This window comes from Antechinus flavipes, chromosome 1 (genome assembly GCF_016432865.1).
Source record: "Antechinus flavipes isolate AdamAnt ecotype Samford, QLD, Australia chromosome 1, AdamAnt_v2, whole genome shotgun sequence".
Taxonomy (NCBI): domain Eukaryota; kingdom Metazoa; phylum Chordata; class Mammalia; order Dasyuromorphia; family Dasyuridae; genus Antechinus; species Antechinus flavipes.
The window spans coordinates 657,602,230-657,621,731 of NC_067398.1; the positions used below are offsets into that span (position 1 = coordinate 657,602,230).

Genomic DNA, 19,502 nt, shown 5'->3' on the forward strand with positions numbered 1-19,502 from the left:
GAATTACACGTGTTTAACATATATTAGTTGCTGCCTAGGGGAGGAAAGGGAATGGAAAAATTTGGAACACAAGGTTTTGCAAAGATGAATGTTGAAAACTATCTTTACATATATTTTGATAATGAAAAGCTATTATTTAAAAACAAAAACAATTTTTTCTAGATGAAATTTCTCTCCTCTCCATGTAGAAATGCGTCGTTCGGTAGGTTATCAAGGTCTAGGGACTCCCATGATTTTAGGCAAGTCTTCGAGGGTGAGACTCCATGGGGCTGGGACTTTATATCCCCCAGGTTATCAGGAAACTGTATCCAGGGAACAAGGGGATTAAAGAGGCAAGTTTGTCTTCTCTTAGGGAAAACAAGCTGGGAATATGAAAAAAGAAGCTTCATCGGGACATTCTGGTCTAGTTCAGCTGGCCAGTCATCTTAAGCAACAGCAGTGACTTGATACTGAATTCTTGAAAATCATTCATAACTATTTAAACTGAATGCTTCGAATTGATTAAGCAACTTCATCAAGTCCACTTGGTGGAGATGAAACCCGGGGCGCACCCTCGGATTTCCAAGCGGGCGCTTCATTCTTCCCCGTCCCAGCTCACCTGCTCACTAGCCGCCGCCCCCCTTAGAAATCGAGGCATTTCCCAGGCACCCCTTCCCGGACGCGTCCCTCCCCCCACGGCCGGAAAAAATTTCTGTACCAGAAAGGGGAGGTTTAGGGGTGGGAAAGGAAGACGAGGGGATGATTCAAGTTAACGCAGCTCAGGGCTCCGCCCCTCCGCAGCGCCCCTCCTACTGGGAGGAAACCAGGGGGCGTGGCGAGGTGATTCCGGCCGGAGCCAGCGCGGTTCCCTCCGTGGGCGGGGCCGGGTGCCGGCGGAGGAGGGCTGCGCCGGGCCGAGGAAGCTCCGGCTTGGAATAGCTGCGCCAGCCTTAAACACCCCTCCAGGTGAGATCCCAGCGTTCCGGGCCGAGGCTGGGGCGGGGCCCCGTCTGGGGCGGGGCCAGGCCGGGGCGGGGCCAGGATGGGGCGGGGCCAGGTGCATTCTTCTTTGGAAGGGCAGCGCCTGACTTAAACCTCTGCAGGTGAGGGGGGTTCTGGGCACAGGTTGGGGCCGTAGGTGATGCCGGCCCAGGTGCAGAACTGAGGCGCTCGGACTTGAAACAGCTGCACCTGACTTGAGCCCCTCCAGGTGGGTTCCTTAGGCTCTGGGCAGAGGTGTGGGGGTGTGGAGGGCTTGTTGCCAAAGCTCCTCGACTTTGTACCTGCAGGGTTGAAGGGGACGGGAAATCGCGGTCACTTGTTGCTGGAGACATCCGTTCTCATGCGTACCTCTAGTACATAGAAACTTCCACTCATCCGCCCCTTCCTCCCCACATTTACACTCGGGGACTTTCTGCAGGGGGGGTGAGGGGATGTTGAGGCTTGGGGTCATGAATTAGGAGAAAGTGGCTGGAAAGGATTCCTTCCCCTTGTTCTGTCCCCGGAACTTCCTTCTGCTCCTCTCCACCATCCCCGCCCCCCCATCCCTCTTGACTCAGGCCGCTGGAATCCCAGGTACAGTCATAACTCCAACTCCACGCCCTAAGGTCCTGAATTCTCCCTACCCTCCGGCACAGTAGAATACTGGGGAAACGTCTCCCTTCCCTTCGTTTCCTCTCCCAAATTGTACTCTGCCCTCCAACATGACTGAGAGTTGAGTCCTGAGTTCTATCTAAAATCAGCGTTAACTCTGTAGAACCCTAGACAAATAACATTCCTCTCTCTGAAGGAAGGAAATAAGCATTTATTAAGCCACCGACTCTGTGTCAGGCACTGTTAAACTTTTTGAATCGTCACAACTCTGAGAGGGACCGTCCACTTTACAGATGAGGAAACTGAGGCAGACAGAACTTAAGTGACTGACTTGTCAATGGTTACACTGCTGCTGTGTGTCTGAGGCTGAATTTGAATTCGGGTCTTCCTGCTTCTCAAAGTCTAGCCCTTTGTCCCCCCGCCCACTTAGCACTGGAACTAGATGACCCCCTCTTAAGATTCCTTTGGTCTCTGGCATTTGGCGTTCTCTGTTCTTATGCCCCCTTCCAGTTCTGACATTCTAAGGTCCCATCATGCTCTTATTTAAGGGTATTAATTGCAGGGAAATGACTTTGTAAACTTTGGGGCTTTGTATACATGTAGCATTGTTATTTTTTAAAGGCCTTTCCAACTCTGGGATGTTTTGATTGCTCCTCATGCTTCCTTCACCACGTGGCCTGGGTTTTTTTTTAGAACAGATGAAGAAACTGGGATCCCCTAGGAGGTAAAAAACTTGGTCAAGTTATCCCGGCCAAGTTAGGGTCAGATGCTAGGTCTCCTAACTCCCAGTCCTGATGCTGTCCCCCTCAATGATCCCTGTCCCCTATTTTGTGTTTTCCATGGGCCCAGGAGCTGCGGATGGAAAAGGGAGAGGAGCCTTTGGACCCTGAGAAAGAGTTGGTTGAGCAGATCTGGTACCATGGAGGACTGTCTGAAAAGGTAACCCCAGAGCACCCCCTGGTGGAGACTTCTGGCTGAGAGGTACTCTGGGTACCTGGGCTCAAGCCTAATTTCCCATCGCCTCCCTTAGCAAAGCCAGACTCAGTGGAAGGGATTGACCAGACATCTGAGCCCTCCCCACCCTTACTTGAGGTCTCCTCGCCCTCCTGAATTTCAGGCACATCCCAGTGCCCCATCCTACTCTCTCTGTACCTCCGTCCGTCAACCAGGGCCCCCCAGCCCATCCAGTCCAGCCTCTCAGGCCGTCAGACATCTGGGCCTCCTGCCCATTGCTGCCCATTGCTCTCCCTCCTGTTGTCTAACTCCTGTCTCTGGGACCGAGTCCCTGGCTCCCATCCAGCCTGGCCCTGCGGATGCTCCAAGCCTTCAGCCACTCTTGCCCTTTCCGTCCCTAGGAAGCAGAAGCCCTGCTGCTGGCGGACGGGGACTTCCTGGTATGGGCTTCCCCCTCTGCCTTGGCCTCCGGCTCCAGCCCCCTGGTGCTGTCCTGCTGCTGGGGCGGCCGAGCCCTCCACCTGGAGGTGGTGCGGATCCAGCTGCGCCCTCGCCCCGGCAGGCCTCGGGCGCTCTTCCAGCTGGAAGGCGAGCGCTTCCCCAGCGTGCCCGCCCTGGTAAACTGTTACGTGACCACGCAGCGTCCCTTGTCCCAGGCTTCAGGGGCCGTGGCCTCTCGCCCTGTAGCCCGCCGCGGACCTCCACATCCAGTGACCTCCGGCAAGCCCCACCACCGGCGGAGCCTGAGCGGGGACGGCTGCAGTGATGGTGCACGCCAGGCCTTCAGGGACCTGCTCAGGTAAGGGGAGATGGGGTGACACTGGGGCCAAAGGCGGGGAAGAGCATCAGTCACGGCACCCTACTTCATCTTGGCCATTGCTGCAAAACCCTTGGAAGAGGAGGGGATACCCATCCTTGAGGTGGGACCCAAATGAGCTGGGGGCATGGCTCCTCTGAAAGGGAGGAAACGCATGTTCCCATTTCCCACTTGCCCACTTTTGCTTTACACAGTTCTCAGTCTCAAAATGTACTCCCTTCCTTTCCATCTGTACCTTGTATACTCCCTGGTTCCCTTCAAAGTTCAGCTCTGGGAGGGGAAGCCTTTCCTTTCCTAATCTACCAGTTGTTATGGAAATTCCCCCCAACCCCAAATTACTTAGTATGTCTTTTGTTACTAATCTGCATGTGGTATTCCCCCTTCCCTGATCCCACCAATCAAAAGTAAACTCTCTCAATGTGAGGATTGATTCCTTTGTAACTATCTAGCATTTAGCACAATTCCTTGGGGAAAATGGGTACCTTTCATTAATGTTTCCTGAATTGAATTGCCAACTAGGACCAAGGAGCTCAGTGGTAGCCAGCCAGCCAGCCTAGATATCCTGGGGCATAAGGGAGGCCCTCCTAAGGATAGCAAAGGCCCAGGTAAGTTGGGACTCCACTGGGGTCCTTCTCTCTGTGCCCCTTTGACTTCTCCCCATCGCTGCCTTGTTGTCTCCAAGCCCCAAATCTGTCCCTTTTTATCTCTGGTTTCCCAGATGAGCTCCAGATGGCCAAAGTGGTACCTCCTGTTTCCCCCCTTTTCCGTACTGGCAGTGATCCTGTATTGCGCAGGGCCCAGTACCTGAGCAGGGGCATCCCACAGTGGGGTTCAGATGGGCAGCTGCATCCCAAGGTGCCACCCAAACCTCCACGGGCACCTTCTGTAATGTTGCCTGAACACTCCGGGACTCCCACTTCCTCTGAGCTGGTGCCCCAGGAGATGCTCCACCTGGAAGGGAAGGCAAGGCAAGGGGAGGAAGCTGGAAGCAGGGAGGAGGCCGGACATGGACCCAGAGACAGACCAGAGCCAGAGGCCTCACACGCCCACCTCAGCCACAAACAAGGTGCACAGGAGATCCCTTGGTGGGAAGAGCAGGAGGAAGAAGAGGCTGAAGATTTTGTGAGACCCCGAGGAGGAATTCCCACTGCCCTTCAGCCCCAAGCCTTTTCTTCCTGCTTGCTGGGCCCTGAGAACCGACCCTTGGAGCCCGGTACCCTTCAGACCCTTCGCGCCTTGTTCTTGCAGCATGATGTGAGCACCGTAGCCCAACACCTGCTTCTCACCGACTGCCAGGTCAGGGGCCCAGAATCTGGCAGCATCATGACCCGAGATGTCCCCAAGGCAGCTTTCCCTGGGCTCACCACCCCTCTCCTCCCAGGCAGTCCAGGTTTTGGGTGTGACTCGAGCTCAGCGCCAGGCAATGGGTGTCCCCTCGGGGCTGGAACTCCTCACGCTACCTCATGGTCACCAGCTTCGGCTTAACCTATTGGAGAGGTGAGCTCCATGTTCTACCTTAACCCTGCCTCGGTCTCTTCCCCCTTCTCCCCCAGGAGCATTAGGGAATAACTATGCCGTCCTCAAAGCCATTCAAACTTTCCCTTTTCTTCCGATCCTCCCCAGAGCCACAACTAGGGTGAGACAACAGGGATTCTGGTCCAGGATGGTAAAATTTAAAGGGGATGCAGATGGCATTATCTTGTCAGCATACAAACAAAATTGAAGAGTGTAAAGGGGCCCAGGTAGCAAAAACTAGTTAAAGTAGTTAGCTACATATACAAAAATAAAGTGTCTCATGTGGGGTTTATTTTATAATGATTTACACATACATTCTCGCCCCCCACTGGCTCCGGCATCAGTTCAGGATTGCTGGTTCTGCCTTCCAGACTTCACAGCCTCCTACATTCGTGTTCCGTTCCCTGGCAGTGCTCCCCAGCCACAGCCCTGCCCCAGTCTCCAACCCCCTTTTCTTCTCCCTGACCCTGCAGTCTCCCCCCAGGCACGAGGCCTTGGCCCTGGCTGCGGCCATAGCTGTGGTGGGATGCTCGGGGCCAGTGGCCGAACGCGCGGCCACCCTGCTCGGCCTTATCCAGCTGGCGCTGGCCCTCCGGGCCCCCGGGGGCACAGGAGATCTGTTTGCGCTCTCCTCAGTGATGACGGCCTTGCAGCTGCCCCAGGTAAGGTGGAGGGGGAAGGGAGCCGGGGTCCCAGGGGCTCAGGGCCTGAGTGTCGGCTCCCCCCCAGATCACCCGGCTAGAGCAGACATGGCGCCTCCTCCGGCAGAACCACACGGAGGCTGCGCTGGCCTTTGAGAAGGAGCTCAAGCCCTTTGTCCGGGCCCTGGATGAGGGGACTGGTAAGTGAAGGAAAGGAAGCAGGGAGGGGGCCCCCGAACTGGAGCCGAGATTCGGAGCCAGGCAGCCCCAGCGGTCCCTTCCTCTCGTCCCAGGGATGGGCCGGCCTGGGGAGGTGGCCCTGCCTCACATAGTGCCCGTGGCCCGGCTGCTGGAGGGGGCCCAGCTGTGGGGGTCCGACGAGGAGAGCTGCGAGCGGCTGCTGTGGACGCTGCAGGGAGCCCGCGCCGTGGCCGACAACGCCTCCCACTATCGAGAGGTGGCCAGGGCCAAGCTGAAGGGTAAGCTGCGTCCTCCCCTTCTCCTTGCCGTCCCCTGGGATCTCCTGCCTTACCCCGGCCTCTGCCCTTCCCCCTCCTAGGTTTCCAGCCCACCCCAGAGCTGTATGAAGCCTTCCAGACTGAGTTTGCCCTGAGGCTCCTCTGGGGCAGCCGGGGTGCTGGCGTGGGACCGGAGGAACGGCACAAGAAGTTCCACCTTGTTCTCAGTGCTCTCTCCCGGAGGCTGGAACCCGAGGGCTGAAGTCACCTGGGTTGGCCGGAACTCCCCTTGGACCACAAGCCTCCTGGGAAGATGGAAGTCTTCTGCCCCTGCTCCCCAGTCTGACTAATGCTAGCTGGGCCGGTGTGAGCCCTGCCCCCCTGGCCCACACCTGGAGAAGTGAGGGCCTCCAGAGCAAGGGACAACAATTGAGCCCTCATTCCCAGTTCCTCTCCCCGCTCCTGGGACCTGGAAGTGCCCCCGGCCTCTCGCTGCCCTTCCAGAACCTGAGAGGCTTCTGGGAGAGGCATTCACTACCTCGCAGAAGTTGTTGCTGCCCCTTAAGTCGGATCTGCTGCTTTGGATCAGCTCTTCACCCGAAGCAAACCTTGTTTTCCTTCCACTGGGGGAAGGGGACATTGCTAGGAGCCTCCCCGCCCCCCCCCCCCATCCCCTCTTGGATAAGCTCCTTATGCTCACAAAGTGGGAACTTGCCATATCCCTTCCCACAAGTCACAGGGATCAGATCAATAATGTCTGAGGCACGCGCAGACCCAGATGGGACACGGAGGCTCCCTTCCAGGGCTGCAGAGCTAGGGTGGGCAGGGGAAGGGACAGAGGAGGCCTTTGTGGTGGCCCCGCTGTGGGGACAGGTGGGTGAGGACACAGTGGGCTGGGGGAGGGTCCGGTGACACAGGCCGCCCACCCAAACCCTAAATAAAGCTCCAAGTCAGGGGCTGCACACAGTCCATTTATACAAGTTTTTGTTTTGTTGTTTTTTAAAAAAAAAACTGCACTTGCCGGAGCACAAGTATGTACATCGAGTGTAGGAGGCACAGTGGGGCTGGGCCCGGCAGCAGGGGTTACACAGGCCCCAGCTAGGAACTCTGGGCTGAGGAGCATGGGGGGAGCGGAAGCCTAGGCCACCCCGGGAATAAAGTGCATACATGGTGTGGAGTGAGGGGCAGCCAGGCCCAGCCCCACTCCCGGCCCCCTGGGCAGGGTCCTAAAGCAGCAACAGCCAGGCCCTAGGAGGAAAGGAGGGGGCAGGGCGGACTGCCCGTCGGCGGTCCCTCTACCCACCCCCCAGATGGCAAAAGGGTTCAGCTAGGGGTGACTCGAAGGTAGGAGGTGGGCACATAGCCCTCACCCCCTTGTTTCCGCCGGACTCTCGTCCACCCGTCGCCTTTATCTTCCTCCATTAGGCACAGATCCTCTCCTTCGTCCATGGAGATCGTGCCCTCACTCGAGCCTGATGGGAAATGGGGACAAAGCCTGAGGAGGGGCCAAAAAGCAGAGGACCCCAGGCTGGGAGTGACTTCCCCCTGCGGGCCAATCCCAAGGTCCCGGAATCCAGATGGAAGGGACTGTGGAGATGGGACCGTTTGTAGATAAGGCCTAGAAAGCACTAGCTCAGGATCCCGTCAGCACCAGGTGGCAGAGACCAGGCTCTCCCCGGGCGCTGGCTCCAAAGCCAGGGCTCCCTCTGCGCCAGGCGGCGGTTCTCCTGGAAGGACCCAGGGTCCAGGGGGGAAGCCCTGCAAGGAGGGTTCCCGACCATCCCCTCCTTCCTTCTCACCTTCAAACTGGTAGATGGCAACACAGTGACCGATGGGGAAGGCTGGCTCCTCCTCAAAGTCCTCCTCAAACTCGGTGTAGATGGAGGTGTCCGTTCCCTCGTCTGAGGGGGGGGCCTCCGGGCTGAGGGCAGGAGTGGGGAGTGAACCTTCACCGTGCCCGCCCCCGCCACTGCTCCCCACTGTAGCCCCCTCTCCCCGCCTGCCTCCCTGCCGAGCGCTGCCGCCCCGTTACCCGGGCTGCACGTCCTATCTCTCGCGTGTTTTTCTCTCTTCCCGAAGGCCTCCATCTTCCCTCCCATCTCCCTCCGTCCCGTCCCTCCAGCTAGGGCCCTTCTCCAACATAGCAGATGTCACCCCTCCCCCCTCGGCCCCAGCCCCTCACCTCTCCTTGTCAGAAGAACAGTTATTTGTGTCGGGGGGAGCCCCAGAGGGAGGTTCTGGGGGGCGACTGTGCCGGCCCAGGCTATCGCTGCGGTTACCCAGGACTCTGTTCTCGGCCTCGGCCAGCCATGTCTAAAGAGCAAAGCGAAGAGCGTTTGGGAAGGGCTGCCTGGCCGTGCCCCCCGCGCCTCATCTCCCACCACCCTCGGAGCCGAGCCGGGAGGTTTCCTGAGGTCACTCCGCTGCCTGCCTAGGCCATGATGGGAAACAGCTGGAGCCCCCCCTCCCCCAGTGACTCAGCGGGGCCGGTGGCCAGGTCCCAGACGGGAGCCGCTCACCTCATACTTCTGGATCTCCAGCTTCAGCCGCTCGATGTTGCCCAGGGTCTCCGAGATGCGGGGCTCCAGGCTGGCAGGGTCACCCATCTGCGGCGTCTTCTCGTAAACGTCCTTCATCTTCTTCAGAGCCTCCCTAGCAAGCGAGGGAAGGCGGGTTCCTCAGCCTGCCCAGCTCTCTCCCTCAGCACAAGGGGACTGGGAGGGCTTCTGGTCCCACCCCAGCCCCAGCAGGCTGCCCCCAAAGTGGCTGCGAGGCCCCCGGCGACGGGGAGCTCCCTCCCTCCGCCAGGCAACCCAACTGTGTAATTCTAATTGAGCAAATCTTACGTAAAGCAGCCATTTGGCCCCATGCCCCCGGCCCTCCAAGCTCTTTCCATTTCAGCCAAGCAGAGCAAATATAAAAAGAAAATGGCCAGGCCCGAGGGAGCCGGTGCTGGGAGGGCGTCTCTGCTGCTGGCATGACCTTGGCAGGCCCCTGCCCGCCCCGGCCTCCCTGCCCGCATCCTCTGGAGAGTGAGAGGTCGGCCCGGGTGCCCCCAATGCCCCCCTCTTCACCTTTGATCGATCTCCTTCTGCAGCTCCCGCCCTCGCTCTTCCAATTGCTGTTTCAACTTTTTTCTCCGTTGCTCAGGGGGCAGGTGGCTGAAATCCTCCGTGGCCACTGTCTATGAGGAAAAATAGAAGGAGGTTCAACCTTCTCCCAATGCCCCCCAGCCCAGCAGCCCAAGGCAAAGCCACGTGACCGGTGGGGCTGACGCTCAGCCCTTGACCCCTCCTAATGAAACCCTAAGTGGGCAGTGGGGAGACAGGGGTGAGAGGAGGGTGATCAGGGTGGAGCTGCCTGGCGCCCAGCCGTCTTGACCCACCCCTTCCCTTACCAGTGTGGGGAGGGGGGGGCTCGTCGCCTCAGCACCCTGAGGCCCTCCCCAAGGGGCCGAGGGCCCACTTACCCCTCGACTTCGGAGGCTGCGGAAGGAGGCTATCCGGGGCTTGACTGACTTACTGATCTCACTCAGTAAGGCCAGGGGGTCCCGGCCGAAGCGAGGGGATGGGGGTCCGTTAGCGTACGCCGAGGGAGGGGGGCCCCCCAGGGGGGACAGGGGTGGAGGGGGCAGCTACAGGCGGGGGAGGAGGGGCAAGGGACAGGGTATGGGATGGGGGTGGTCAAGAGCAGGGATGGATGGACAGACAAACACACAAAAAAGGAAAAAAAGAAACACAAAATGGAGAAAAAAAACGGTAAGAAAACTGGGACACACATACACACGGGGACACAAAACATGCACATTCCAGAGAGCAACACAAAATACGGAGCGAGGGCTGGGGGGACAAGAAGACAAGGCCGAGAGCTCCCAGGAGCCCCAGAACACCCGACTGTTTACCAAGCCTCCCTTCATCCAGCAAGGAATCCTGGTCCCCTGCTCTCCCCTACTCCAGCCCCCTGTCTCAGGCCTTGTCTTCCCTAGTCCACACATGCAGAAGGAGCAGATCCAGGACAGGCAAGAGGTGGCAGGTCAAAGATTAAATCCCTTGGGATCAAAGGTCACCCTCAGGATCTGGGAGCTGGGGGCTAGGTCAGAGGCAGGAGAACCTGGAGGTAGCACTGGGGAGAGCCCTGGAGGAGTGGGCCTGGGGCCAGGTCAGTGGGAAAGGAAAGTTTGGCCTCCAACCACCGCCCCCCCATGAAGTGATGTCCCCAAGAATGAGAGAAGGAACAGTGAACAGCTTCCCCTGCGAGCCCACTTCCCCATCTCCCCCACACACACACAGCCCCCCACACACACTCTCACACACCCCCTCCCCACAGCTCTCTCTCTGACCCCAATCTCAGTGAGAGCCAGCTGCATGCAGAGCAGGAAGTCCCGCGTTAAACCTTCAAGCTGGGAACCCTCCTCAGCCCCTCTGCCCCCGCCCTGAAGTCCAGCCCCAGGGGACTGGGTTCTCAATCCCAGCTGGGACAAGAGCCAAGAGGAAGATTCCAGCCCGGGACTCAGCGTTCCGGCCGGTGGCTCCCTGGGGCTTCAGGGGTGAGGGGGCTGACTCAACGGGCCCCACCCATCCCCAGTCATTCATATCTCTGGTCAATGACCCCCCTCCCCATCCGGCTCCTGCCCCCATGGGGGAAGGCTCAGAATGGAGCATGCCGGCACACAAGGCGAGCCTGCCCAGGCCTCCCTGACCCCTACCTTATTCTTCTTCCCAAAGGGCCAGCGCTTGGGGCGATTCCTGACTGGCCCTCGTGGGTCGGGGCGCCCATCCGGGGGGAGTCCCAGGCTGCTATCTGAGGGGGCGCGGGTCATAGGCTGGCTGAAGTCCTCAAACTCGACGTCGCCAGGGCGGGTGAAGCCAGATTTGTGCAGGCCGATGAGCACCTGGGAATCCTGGGAAACAGGTGGAGGACGGGGGTTGGGGGCAATCCAGGTTCTCACCATCTGGCCGCTACCCAACTTGGTGGCTTCTCACAGATTATAGCAGAAAGGGCCCTTTGGGCGCCTGAGCCGAGGTGACCTCAGGGATCATCTAAGTCCATCAATCTGATTTTACAGCTTGAGAATCGAGCTGAGGGCAAGGAGGGCCCCAGGATAGGATCACCTGTGCCTGAGCAGGCCTCGGAGATCCTGCCCTGGGCTCAGCTCTCGGGCCTCCCCGGGACTCTGGCCCTGGGCTCGGGTCTCGGGCCTCCCCGGGACTCTGGCCTTGGGCTCGGGTCTCAGAGTTCCTGCCCTGGGCTCAGCTCTCGGGCCTCCTCGGGACTCTGGCCTCAGGCCTCCTCGGGACTCTGGCCTCGGGCCTCCTTGGGACTCTGGCCCTGGGCTCGGATCTTGGGCCTCCTTGGGTCTCTGGCCTCGGGCCTCCTTGGGACTCTGGCCCTGGGCTCGGGTCTCTGGCCTCGGGCCTCCTTGGGACTCTGGCCCTGGGCTCGGGTCTCGGGCCTCCTTGGGACTCTGGCCCTGGGCTCGGATCTTGGGCCTCCTTGGGTCTCTGGCCTCGGGCCTCCTTGGGACTCTGGCCCTGGGCTCGGGTCTCTGGCCTCGGGCCTCCTTGGGACTCTGGCCCTGGGCTCGGGTCTCGGGCCTCCTTGGGACTCTGGCCCTGGGCTCGGATCTTGGGCCTCCTTGGGTCTCTGGCCTCGGGCCTCCTTGGGACTCTGGCCCTGGGCTCGGGTCTCTGGCCTCGGGCCTCCTTGGGACTCTGGCCCTGGGCTCGGGTCTCGGGCCTCCCCGGGACTCTGGCCCTGGGCTCGGGTCTCGGGCCTCCCCGGGACTCTGGCCCTGGGCTCGGATCTCAGGCCTCCTTGGGTCTCTGGCCTCGGGCCTCCTTGGGACTCTGGCCCTGGGCTCGGGTCTCGGGCCTCCCCGGGACTCTGGCCCTGGGCTCGGATCTCAGGCCTCCTTGGGTCTCTGGCCTCGGGCCTCCTTGGGTCTCTGGCCTCGGGCCTCCTTGGGACTCTGGCCCTGGGCTCGGGTCTCTGGCCTCGGGCCTCCTTGGGACTCTGGCCCTGGGCTCGGGTCTCGGGCCTCCCCGGGACTCTGGCCCTGGGCTCGGGTCTCGGGCCTCCCCGGGACTCTGGCCCTGGGCTCGGATCTCAGGCCTCCTTGGGTCTCTGGCCTCGGGCCTCCTTGGGGCTCCGGCCCTCCCTGCAGCCGCCCTCCTCAGGGCCATCACTGGCACTGTCAGCTCCCCTCCCCCCCAGGGCCCAGCACCCACGTTCTTGGGGTCCACAGCGGCAGCAGCCACCTTCATGCCTTCCAGGCACTTCCCGATGATTGGCATGACCTGGAGCTCGGTCTCGGATAGAAGTCCGTAACTCGCGCCAAGCCGGGCCGTCCGCCGCTCGTCCATGTCCTGGAGCTTCTGGGGAGGCACAGGGGATTGAGGGGAAGGGCTGGCAGGGGGAGAACCCAAGATGCTGGGAGCTCGGAAGAGGGTCTTAGGGAATCTGGGGAAACAGAGAAGGGCCTGGACCCCTGGAACCCCTGGAGGCTCGGGCTGCTCACATCAAAGATCTGTGGCATCTCCGTGAAGTAGAAGTGGGCCTGGTCGCGGTTGAAGCGCTGGAGCTGGGCGGCGTACTCGTTCTTGCTCTCCTCGGCCATGTGGCTGCGCACGTGGGCCTGCTGCTTTGCCTGCAGGAGATCACTCCGGGGTCACGGCCCGCCGCGCCCGCAGCCCCACCCTCGCCCCCCGAGTCCCACAGCCCTCCCACCTTCTCCACATCGGCCTTGGTGGCGTTGATGTCCTGGTCCAGCCGCTCGGCCGTCTGAGCTGCCTTCTCGGCCTCCCGACAGTCTCGTTCAAACTTCCGCTTGCTCTGAGGAAGGTGACAAGGAGAAAGAAGTCACCTAAGGGTGAACTCTCCCCCTCCTCCCCAGGAGGGAGGGACTCCTTTTCCCATTTTAAAGAAGGAGAAATTGAGTCCCAGTGAGGTGAAAGCCCCTCATTCCCAATCCAGTCCATCAGGGGTAGAGCTTTTATTTTCTGTATCATGGTCAAACAAGTAAGTAATAATGTAAGGACTAAAAACTGGAGGCAGGACTTAAGCAGGGACAGTAAAGGCGGTCCACACCCCCATTCTGGCCCTGCTGGCCCACCAAAGGCAGTCCACCACCCTGTGTCCTGGCCTGCTGGCCCAGCAGCTGAGAGGTCTGTAGGGCCCCCAGGTGTGGTTCTGCTCACTTTTCCGCCCTCTCTCCTTCTCTTTTTCCCCTCTCGGAGCACTCACATTCTCCAGCTGCTTGAGTCCATTTTCCAGCTGCTGCTGCGCCCGGCGGCCCTCCTGGAAATGCTGCAGGAGTGGGAGGAGAGCTTAGAAATGAAGTCCTGGGGCCCAAGTGGACTAGGGGAGATGGAGTAGGGGGACTGCCTTGCCAGAAGGGGAGAATTTGAGTGAAGGCTTGGAGTTTTGGGGATGCCCTCACCATTTTCCGCTCCTGTTTGATGTCCTGTGAATACTTGGCCAGCTCCAGACACACTTGCATGGTCAGGTTCTCAGCCACCAGTTCCCGCTGGCCAGCAAAGTCATTGAGCTCTTGTAAAACTTGCATGAAAGATTGTTGCTGACTGAACCTGGGGCAGGGACAGAGACAGAGGGGAGAACTTAGCAATGACTGACATCTGCATCCAGGCTCCCATGAGGGAGGAGAGAAGGGGACCAATTCCACCACCCCAGCCACATCCTCCCTCCTCACTTCGACTCCGGATCATCCTTTGTCGATCTCTTGGGAAGGTATTTTTTCACGAGGCTCCTGTCGGGAAGATGGGTAGGAGAGAAAGGAAGAGAACTGTTAAGTCTAAGTTTGGCCCCCTCCCCACTCAGAAAGATCCCAAGAAGGCTCGTCCCATAGTCTTTGCCAGCATTCCACCTCCGCTCACAGCCCAGAATCCTAAGGGATTTTACCCCAGATTGAGCTTCCCCTAAGCTCCCTGGAGCCTGGCAGCTGAATTAGCCAGCCCCGGGTCCCCACGCTGAGCCCTGCTATCCCAGCCTGAGGCCCACCTGAGCTGCTTGGCGTAGCTCTGTTCTACTTCTGTCCGTTCCTTCACAAACTTCACGTATTTGTCTAACAGGTCCAGGCCCCATTGCGTGTGGCGTTCGATCACCTCAAACTGGTCCTGAAGGGGAGCAGGAAATATGGGGAAAGAAAAAGGGACAGGACTTTAAATACATTCTGTCCCCTCTCTGAACCTCAGTTTCCTTCTCTGTAAAAGGAGAAATCTAATGTTCCTTCCAGGGACAGCCATCTCCAAATTTATGACCTCAGAGAGGCCAGGGGAGTCCAGGCTCACAGCTCCAATTCTCCACCCCCCCCCTCCTGTGGGTGTAGCCGACAAAGCCCCACCCCAATGGCCTGGACTGGGAGTGGCCAGGAAAACAGCCCTTCTGGAGGAGGGCTCTCAGAAAAGAGAAGCCATGGGCAGCAGAAGGTGTTCCCCCTCTCCCATCAGAGTCCCTAAACCAGAAGGGGCAAAGATGGTGGGACTGAATCCCCATCCACCAAAAACCAAGACTTTGTCAGTGCAAAGCTGGAAGAGAGAGGGGAGACGCTACAAGAGCTTCACAGAATCTTTGTTCTTCTCCCCAGGGACAAAATTAGCCTGGAACCTGCCTGTTCCCTGGTCCTTACCCCCAAGGCCCCAGCTCCAGCCAGGTTACCCCACACACACCCCTAATCCCCCTCCATTCCGGAAAATCCGGCTGGGCGGGCAGGAGTGGGTGAGTCAGGCACTACAGAAAGACAGAGAGGGGGGCAGTATTACTGGCAGGCAAGAGGCGGGCACTGCCCCAGAGGCTAAAAGTACTTAACCCCCCAGCCCCCAAGGCCTGAGATCAAGGGTTCCTAAATTCCCTTCTCTCCAGGGAGACCCACAGGAAGTCTACAGCTTAGGTGGACCCTAGCTGTTTGGCCCATATGGGACACAAGAATCAGAAAATGGGCCTATGGTTTAGAATACTGGTTCTACTCCCTATCTGACCTTGAGGATGTCACTTAATTTCCATGGCCTCAGTCTCCCCATAAAAGGTTTCCCCTCTAAAACTCATTAACCTGTTACTTCCCCAATTACCTGGGTGCAGTAGAAAGACAAAAGGAAATATCATCACTGCCCTCCCCAAGTGAGGAAAATTCTCATTTTTCTCTCTCTCACACACACATACACACACACACACACACACACACACACACACACATTCTGTCTCTTTCTTTTCATCCCTCCCTCTCTCCCTCCTTCCCCCTCAAGAGTTTCAAGGGAAGTCCTATCCTAAACCCTACTCATTGACTCAGTCCCCCCAGAGTCACAAATAGTCTCCATAAAATCCCAAGTATTTTTGGGTGCTCCTTTTCTCTCCTATTCCAGGCCCCGTCATATAACACCAACGCACCTCCTCCTGTCCATATCTACTCTCTTTCCCACCCCTGTCCCCCAACAGCACGGAGCTATTCCATTAGGCGGCCCCACACTGTAGGTGGAGTTTCAAAAGCTGACTGGGTTCTGTTCCCCATTCCTAACTCGTTAGGTTAAATTCCTGGCTTTCTCAGAACCTCAGTTTCCTCATCTGTAAGATGAGAAGGTGTCTAAGACCTCTCTCAATTTTGACATTCTAATACTCCCTTTTTAACCTATCTCCCTGCCCTTCCTCATGAGTCAGGCTTTAGAAAGTGGCAAGAAATTGGTATAGCCATTTATTCTGAAGTTTCTCCTCCCAGGTAGTGTACTCCTACTTTCCTGGGGAACAGGACTACAAACCATAAGATCCCCCTCCCACTCCCCAGCTCCAGTCCTTGGTAACTTGACTTGACTGGGATTCCTGGGGATTTCTGGAGGGCCCTGGATTTTCCAGGCCCCTGGGGATGGGAACTCCCAACAGCCAAGGGAGGGGGGTGGTGATGAAGAGTTAGAGAAAGAGGAATTAAGACTTCTTCTGGAGACCAGACTCCTCACACCTCCCATGGCTAACTGGACTCCTTCCCCAGAGTCCTCAGCTTCTCTAGCCCTTCCCCCTTTATGGGAGAAGACCCCTCTCCCACTATTTAAGGCGTTTAGCCTTCAGTCTGCCCTCCCTCTCTCGGCAGGGATGTTATCAGTCTCAGGCCAGTCCTTTAGAGCCCAGTAAATGGATTAATCCCAGCCAGGAAGAGGGAGGAGCTCAGGAACCAGGCCCCCATTCCCTAAAAGAGAACAAGGGAAGGAAAGATGTCTCCAAGTCACACTGGAAGAAGTGTCAGAGCTTTCCTGGGACAACATGGCTGAAGTAAGCATTGGGGCACCAGGCTGGAAACAAGCGGAAATCCTGGGTCCTAACAACCACCTGGTGGCTCTCTGCTTAACACTCTACCCCACCCTAACCCCCCAGCTATGTACTGAACCAGCTGCCCCTGGGCAAAGACCCAGAGACCCAGTAAGATAAGAAGGAGCCTGACCTGGTCAGGGAGCTCAAAATAGGTGACCTATTCCAGTTTGCCACATACTCCCCCCCCTTTCATCTGGCACAAGCTCGATTCCCAGGGAATGACCCTAGTGCCAGAACCCCCACATAGCTCATCCTCCTTCCACCTAGCTCAGGCCCCAAAGTGGGAGTGGAGAAACTGAGGCCGGGCCCATCAAAAATCAAGTCTTTCTCCAAGGGAAGGCCCCAGTAACTGGGGGAAACTCGATGCTCACCAGGGGCCTAAGGCCAGAGTCCATGGAGTGAGGTCCCCACCCCCACCCACCCCTCCCCCTCCCCCAGGAACTCCCAAAGCCAGAGGGTCAAGGAGGGCAGGGGGAGAGCCAGAGCCAGAGCCAGGGCTAGGGGTGGGAAGAAATCTTCCTTCCAGCCCTAGATTAGGAGCCTTCCCAAAGGTCCAAGCTTGAACGGAGCCAAACTATGAGACATCCATCGAGGACAAACTGGTTTGCCAGGGAGAGGGAGAGAGACTGAGGGCCAGAGGGCCAGGGGTAAGGAAAACAAAACAGGGAGAAGAGCGCCTGAGGCCCAGCCAGGGGAAGGGACCGAGGCAGCCTAAGGACTGGGCCTTTTGGGGTGGGGTGGGGGGAGGGCTAGGATCCCTGGCCCAGGCATTAGGCTGGGAAGGAAATCCACTTCCTGTTGGGGGGGTGGGAGGGGGAGGAGAGCAAGGGATGTAAACACAGTAGCTCAAGCCAAGGGAGGGGTCACTAGTGACAACCCTCCACACTCTCCCCCCAAAAAATCAAGGGTCGGGTGCTGAGTGGCCTGTCCTAGTCACTGGGAAACCCTTCGGTTCCCCCCAACATCGGTCCCCCTCCAGCAAGGCTAGCCGGCCCGGCCTCCTCAGGGCTACGAAGAGTGGGGCATATATGGGAAGGAGAGGGAGCGCTGGCTACAGGACTCCAAAGAGTCCAGCCTCCACCTCAGACCCAGGAATATATGACCTCTTGGATATCGGGATCCTGTGTGGGTGGGGCAGGAGGGACAGGGTCCGACTGGCAAAGGGCCCTTTGGAAATGCGGCATAAATAACTTCGGCTGAGGTCAATTAGGTCAGGACTGGAGAAAGGGGAGTTCCTGGCCCGGAGGAGTCTCCGAGCTCTCTCCGCCAACCTTCCAACCCTAGAGTTCAAAAGGGGAGAGGGAGGCTAGTCCGGTGACAAAAGGCAGCACTCTAAGCACGGTGCGGAGGAAGACACTAGGAGAGACTGGGGAAGTATGGGAAGGGGGACAGGAGAAGAATTCTGGGAGAAGAAACTGAGGAAAGGAGGCAAACGGGAGGGAGCATGAGAAAGAGAAAAGGGGGGGGGGTGAAAAGGCCTGAAAGCACCGGGGGAGGGGGAGTAGAAGAGACCTGTAAGAGAGTCGGGGGAAGGGAGCGGGAGAGAAAGAGAAGGGGAACTAGGAGAAAACTGAGAATAGAAGGGGACAGGAGAGAAATTACTTTAAGGGAGATGACTGCAGCCGCCAGGGAAGAGAAACTGAAATCAAAGTGAAGAGAATTGCAAAGGGGGGTTGGGGGAAAGGGAATTGGAAAAGATTGAGGGGGGGCACTGGAATAAACGTGAGGGGCCAACTAGGAGAACTGGGGGAGAACTGGAAGAGAAAGTGTAGGGCAATGGGAAAGAAATGGAAGAGAACGGCGAAGAGGCCGGTGGAAGAGTTGAGAGAGGGCGCCGAGAGAGGACTAACCCGGAGGGGGGAGAGAAGGGGACGAGGACTGACCTGGGATAGCAGCTAAGGGAGAAAACTGGGAGGGGGCACTGGGATACAGGAAGGGGGCCCCCAAGAGACGGAGAGGACTGATGGAAAAAGTGGGGGGCCGGAACCAGACTCACCCAAAGCTCCGTGCCCCAATCCATGCTGCTCCCGCCGCCAGACCCGAGACACTGCCCCAGCCCCGCGCGGCCGGGCCCGGCCCGGCGCGGCCCAACCCCGCCCTCCGCCTCTAGGCTCCGCCCCCGGCCGGGCCCGGTTCCGCCCCCAAAAGCTAGACACACCTCCCACCTCCCCAGCGCCACCGAACCCGGGAATGGAAACTCTGGGAGAGGTGGAGCCGCGAGTGGGAGTGGAGCGGCATCCTCCCCGCCCCCTTTTAAAGACCTAGGACTCATTCTATAGCCCCGGAGCTACCTCCAGCCACTTAACCCATTCATTATCCAGCTCCAACCGATTTCCAGGGACCTCCCACCCCCTCACTCCCGCTCTCTCTACCCCCTCCATCTCTTAAAGGGACTAGACGCTATTTCTGCTTTCCCAAGAAGACCACCCTTTGCCAAATTCCTTCCCCCCCCTTAAAGGGACATGGCCAGAATCCCCTCCCCAGCTCCCCAGACCAGACCACACAGAAGAGGAGACAGGAGGCTGAGGTCACTCGGTTATTTTGAGTACAGGGCCAGTTTCCAGACAGCTACCTTGTCGCCACTAATGGTCTCCGGCCACAAGGACAGAGGGTGTGCGGTGGGAGGCGCGGAGGGGGGGAGGGGGAGGTGAAGAGGTGGGGAAGATGAGGGAAGGAGGGGAATGGAGCCGCTTCGATCCTACCCCAGGCTGACCTCTTCCAAGGCCACCTTGCGGTCAGCTCCATTAGTGACTCCCCCCCCCACCAAAAAACCCCGCGGCTTCCTGGCCTGGTTTGCCCAAACGCCAAGGCCCCCAGCTCCTCTGCATCGGAAATGCAGAGACAGACCGACCTTGGCCGGTGGAGCAGTCCCCAGCTCCTCAGCCTTAGCAGCTGTCTCATCCCCTTTGCCCAACTCGGTTTAACACCATCCCATTTCCTTGGATTCAGACAGGCCTAATTACCACCTGATTCATTTCCACCTTGATCAGCCCCAGCCCCCTCCCCCCCTCACCACCCCAGACACCCTGCCCTGAGGGACTGGGAAGTTAGTCTCACCTCCATCCCAGGCCTGGAGACCTCTCTACCACCGAGCCCATAAAAGTCAGTTCCCACCTTGTAAAACTCTTTGAGGCGCTGGGATGAAAAGAAAAGGATGGGGCGAAAGGTTCCAGCCTGCTCCCATCTTCCTTCTTATCCTATCGCCTAGACTGGCTTTTTTCTTTAGAGCTGCCTGGG

At 58.5% G+C, this 19,502-nt stretch overlaps 2 protein-coding genes across 5 annotated transcripts; one reads left to right on the forward strand and one right to left on the reverse strand.

Moving 5' to 3' along the window:
- Positions 1–1,041: 1,041 nt before the first annotated feature.
- SH2D3A (SH2 domain containing 3A) lies at positions 1,042–6,937 on the forward strand. Its single transcript, XM_051971731.1, has 10 exons — positions 1,042–1,189; positions 2,422–2,511; positions 2,928–3,325; positions 3,863–3,948; positions 4,062–4,639; positions 4,725–4,840; positions 5,343–5,520; positions 5,588–5,699; positions 5,793–5,978; positions 6,059–6,937. The coding sequence occupies exons 2-10, from the start codon at positions 2,431–2,433 to the stop codon at positions 6,217–6,219; spliced, it is 1,896 nt and encodes a 631-aa protein (XP_051827691.1). The 5' UTR covers positions 1,042–1,189; positions 2,422–2,430; the 3' UTR covers positions 6,220–6,937.
- Positions 6,916–19,343, reverse strand: TRIP10 (thyroid hormone receptor interactor 10). Of its 4 annotated transcripts, none has more exons than XM_051971730.1 (15): positions 19,323–19,343; positions 13,974–14,089; positions 13,666–13,722; positions 13,396–13,543; positions 13,200–13,262; positions 12,684–12,788; positions 12,475–12,603; positions 12,185–12,331; positions 10,663–10,857; positions 9,427–9,591; positions 9,032–9,141; positions 8,477–8,609; positions 8,140–8,270; positions 7,757–7,878; positions 6,916–7,429 (listed from the first exon to the last, which is right to left on the reverse strand). In XM_051971730.1, exons 1-15 carry the CDS (start codon positions 19,326–19,328, stop codon positions 7,281–7,283), a joined length of 1,776 nt encoding a protein of 591 aa, XP_051827690.1. In that variant the 5' UTR covers positions 19,329–19,343; the 3' UTR covers positions 6,916–7,280. The 4 variants fall into 4 exon arrangements, with proteins under 4 accessions (XP_051827690.1, XP_051827688.1, XP_051827687.1 ...); XM_051971728.1 differs by lacking the exon at positions 19,323–19,343 and adding an exon at positions 18,262–18,370 and having other exon boundaries at positions 12,185–12,328; XM_051971727.1 differs by lacking the exon at positions 19,323–19,343 and adding an exon at positions 18,262–18,370.
- Positions 19,344–19,502: the final 159 nt, after the last annotated feature.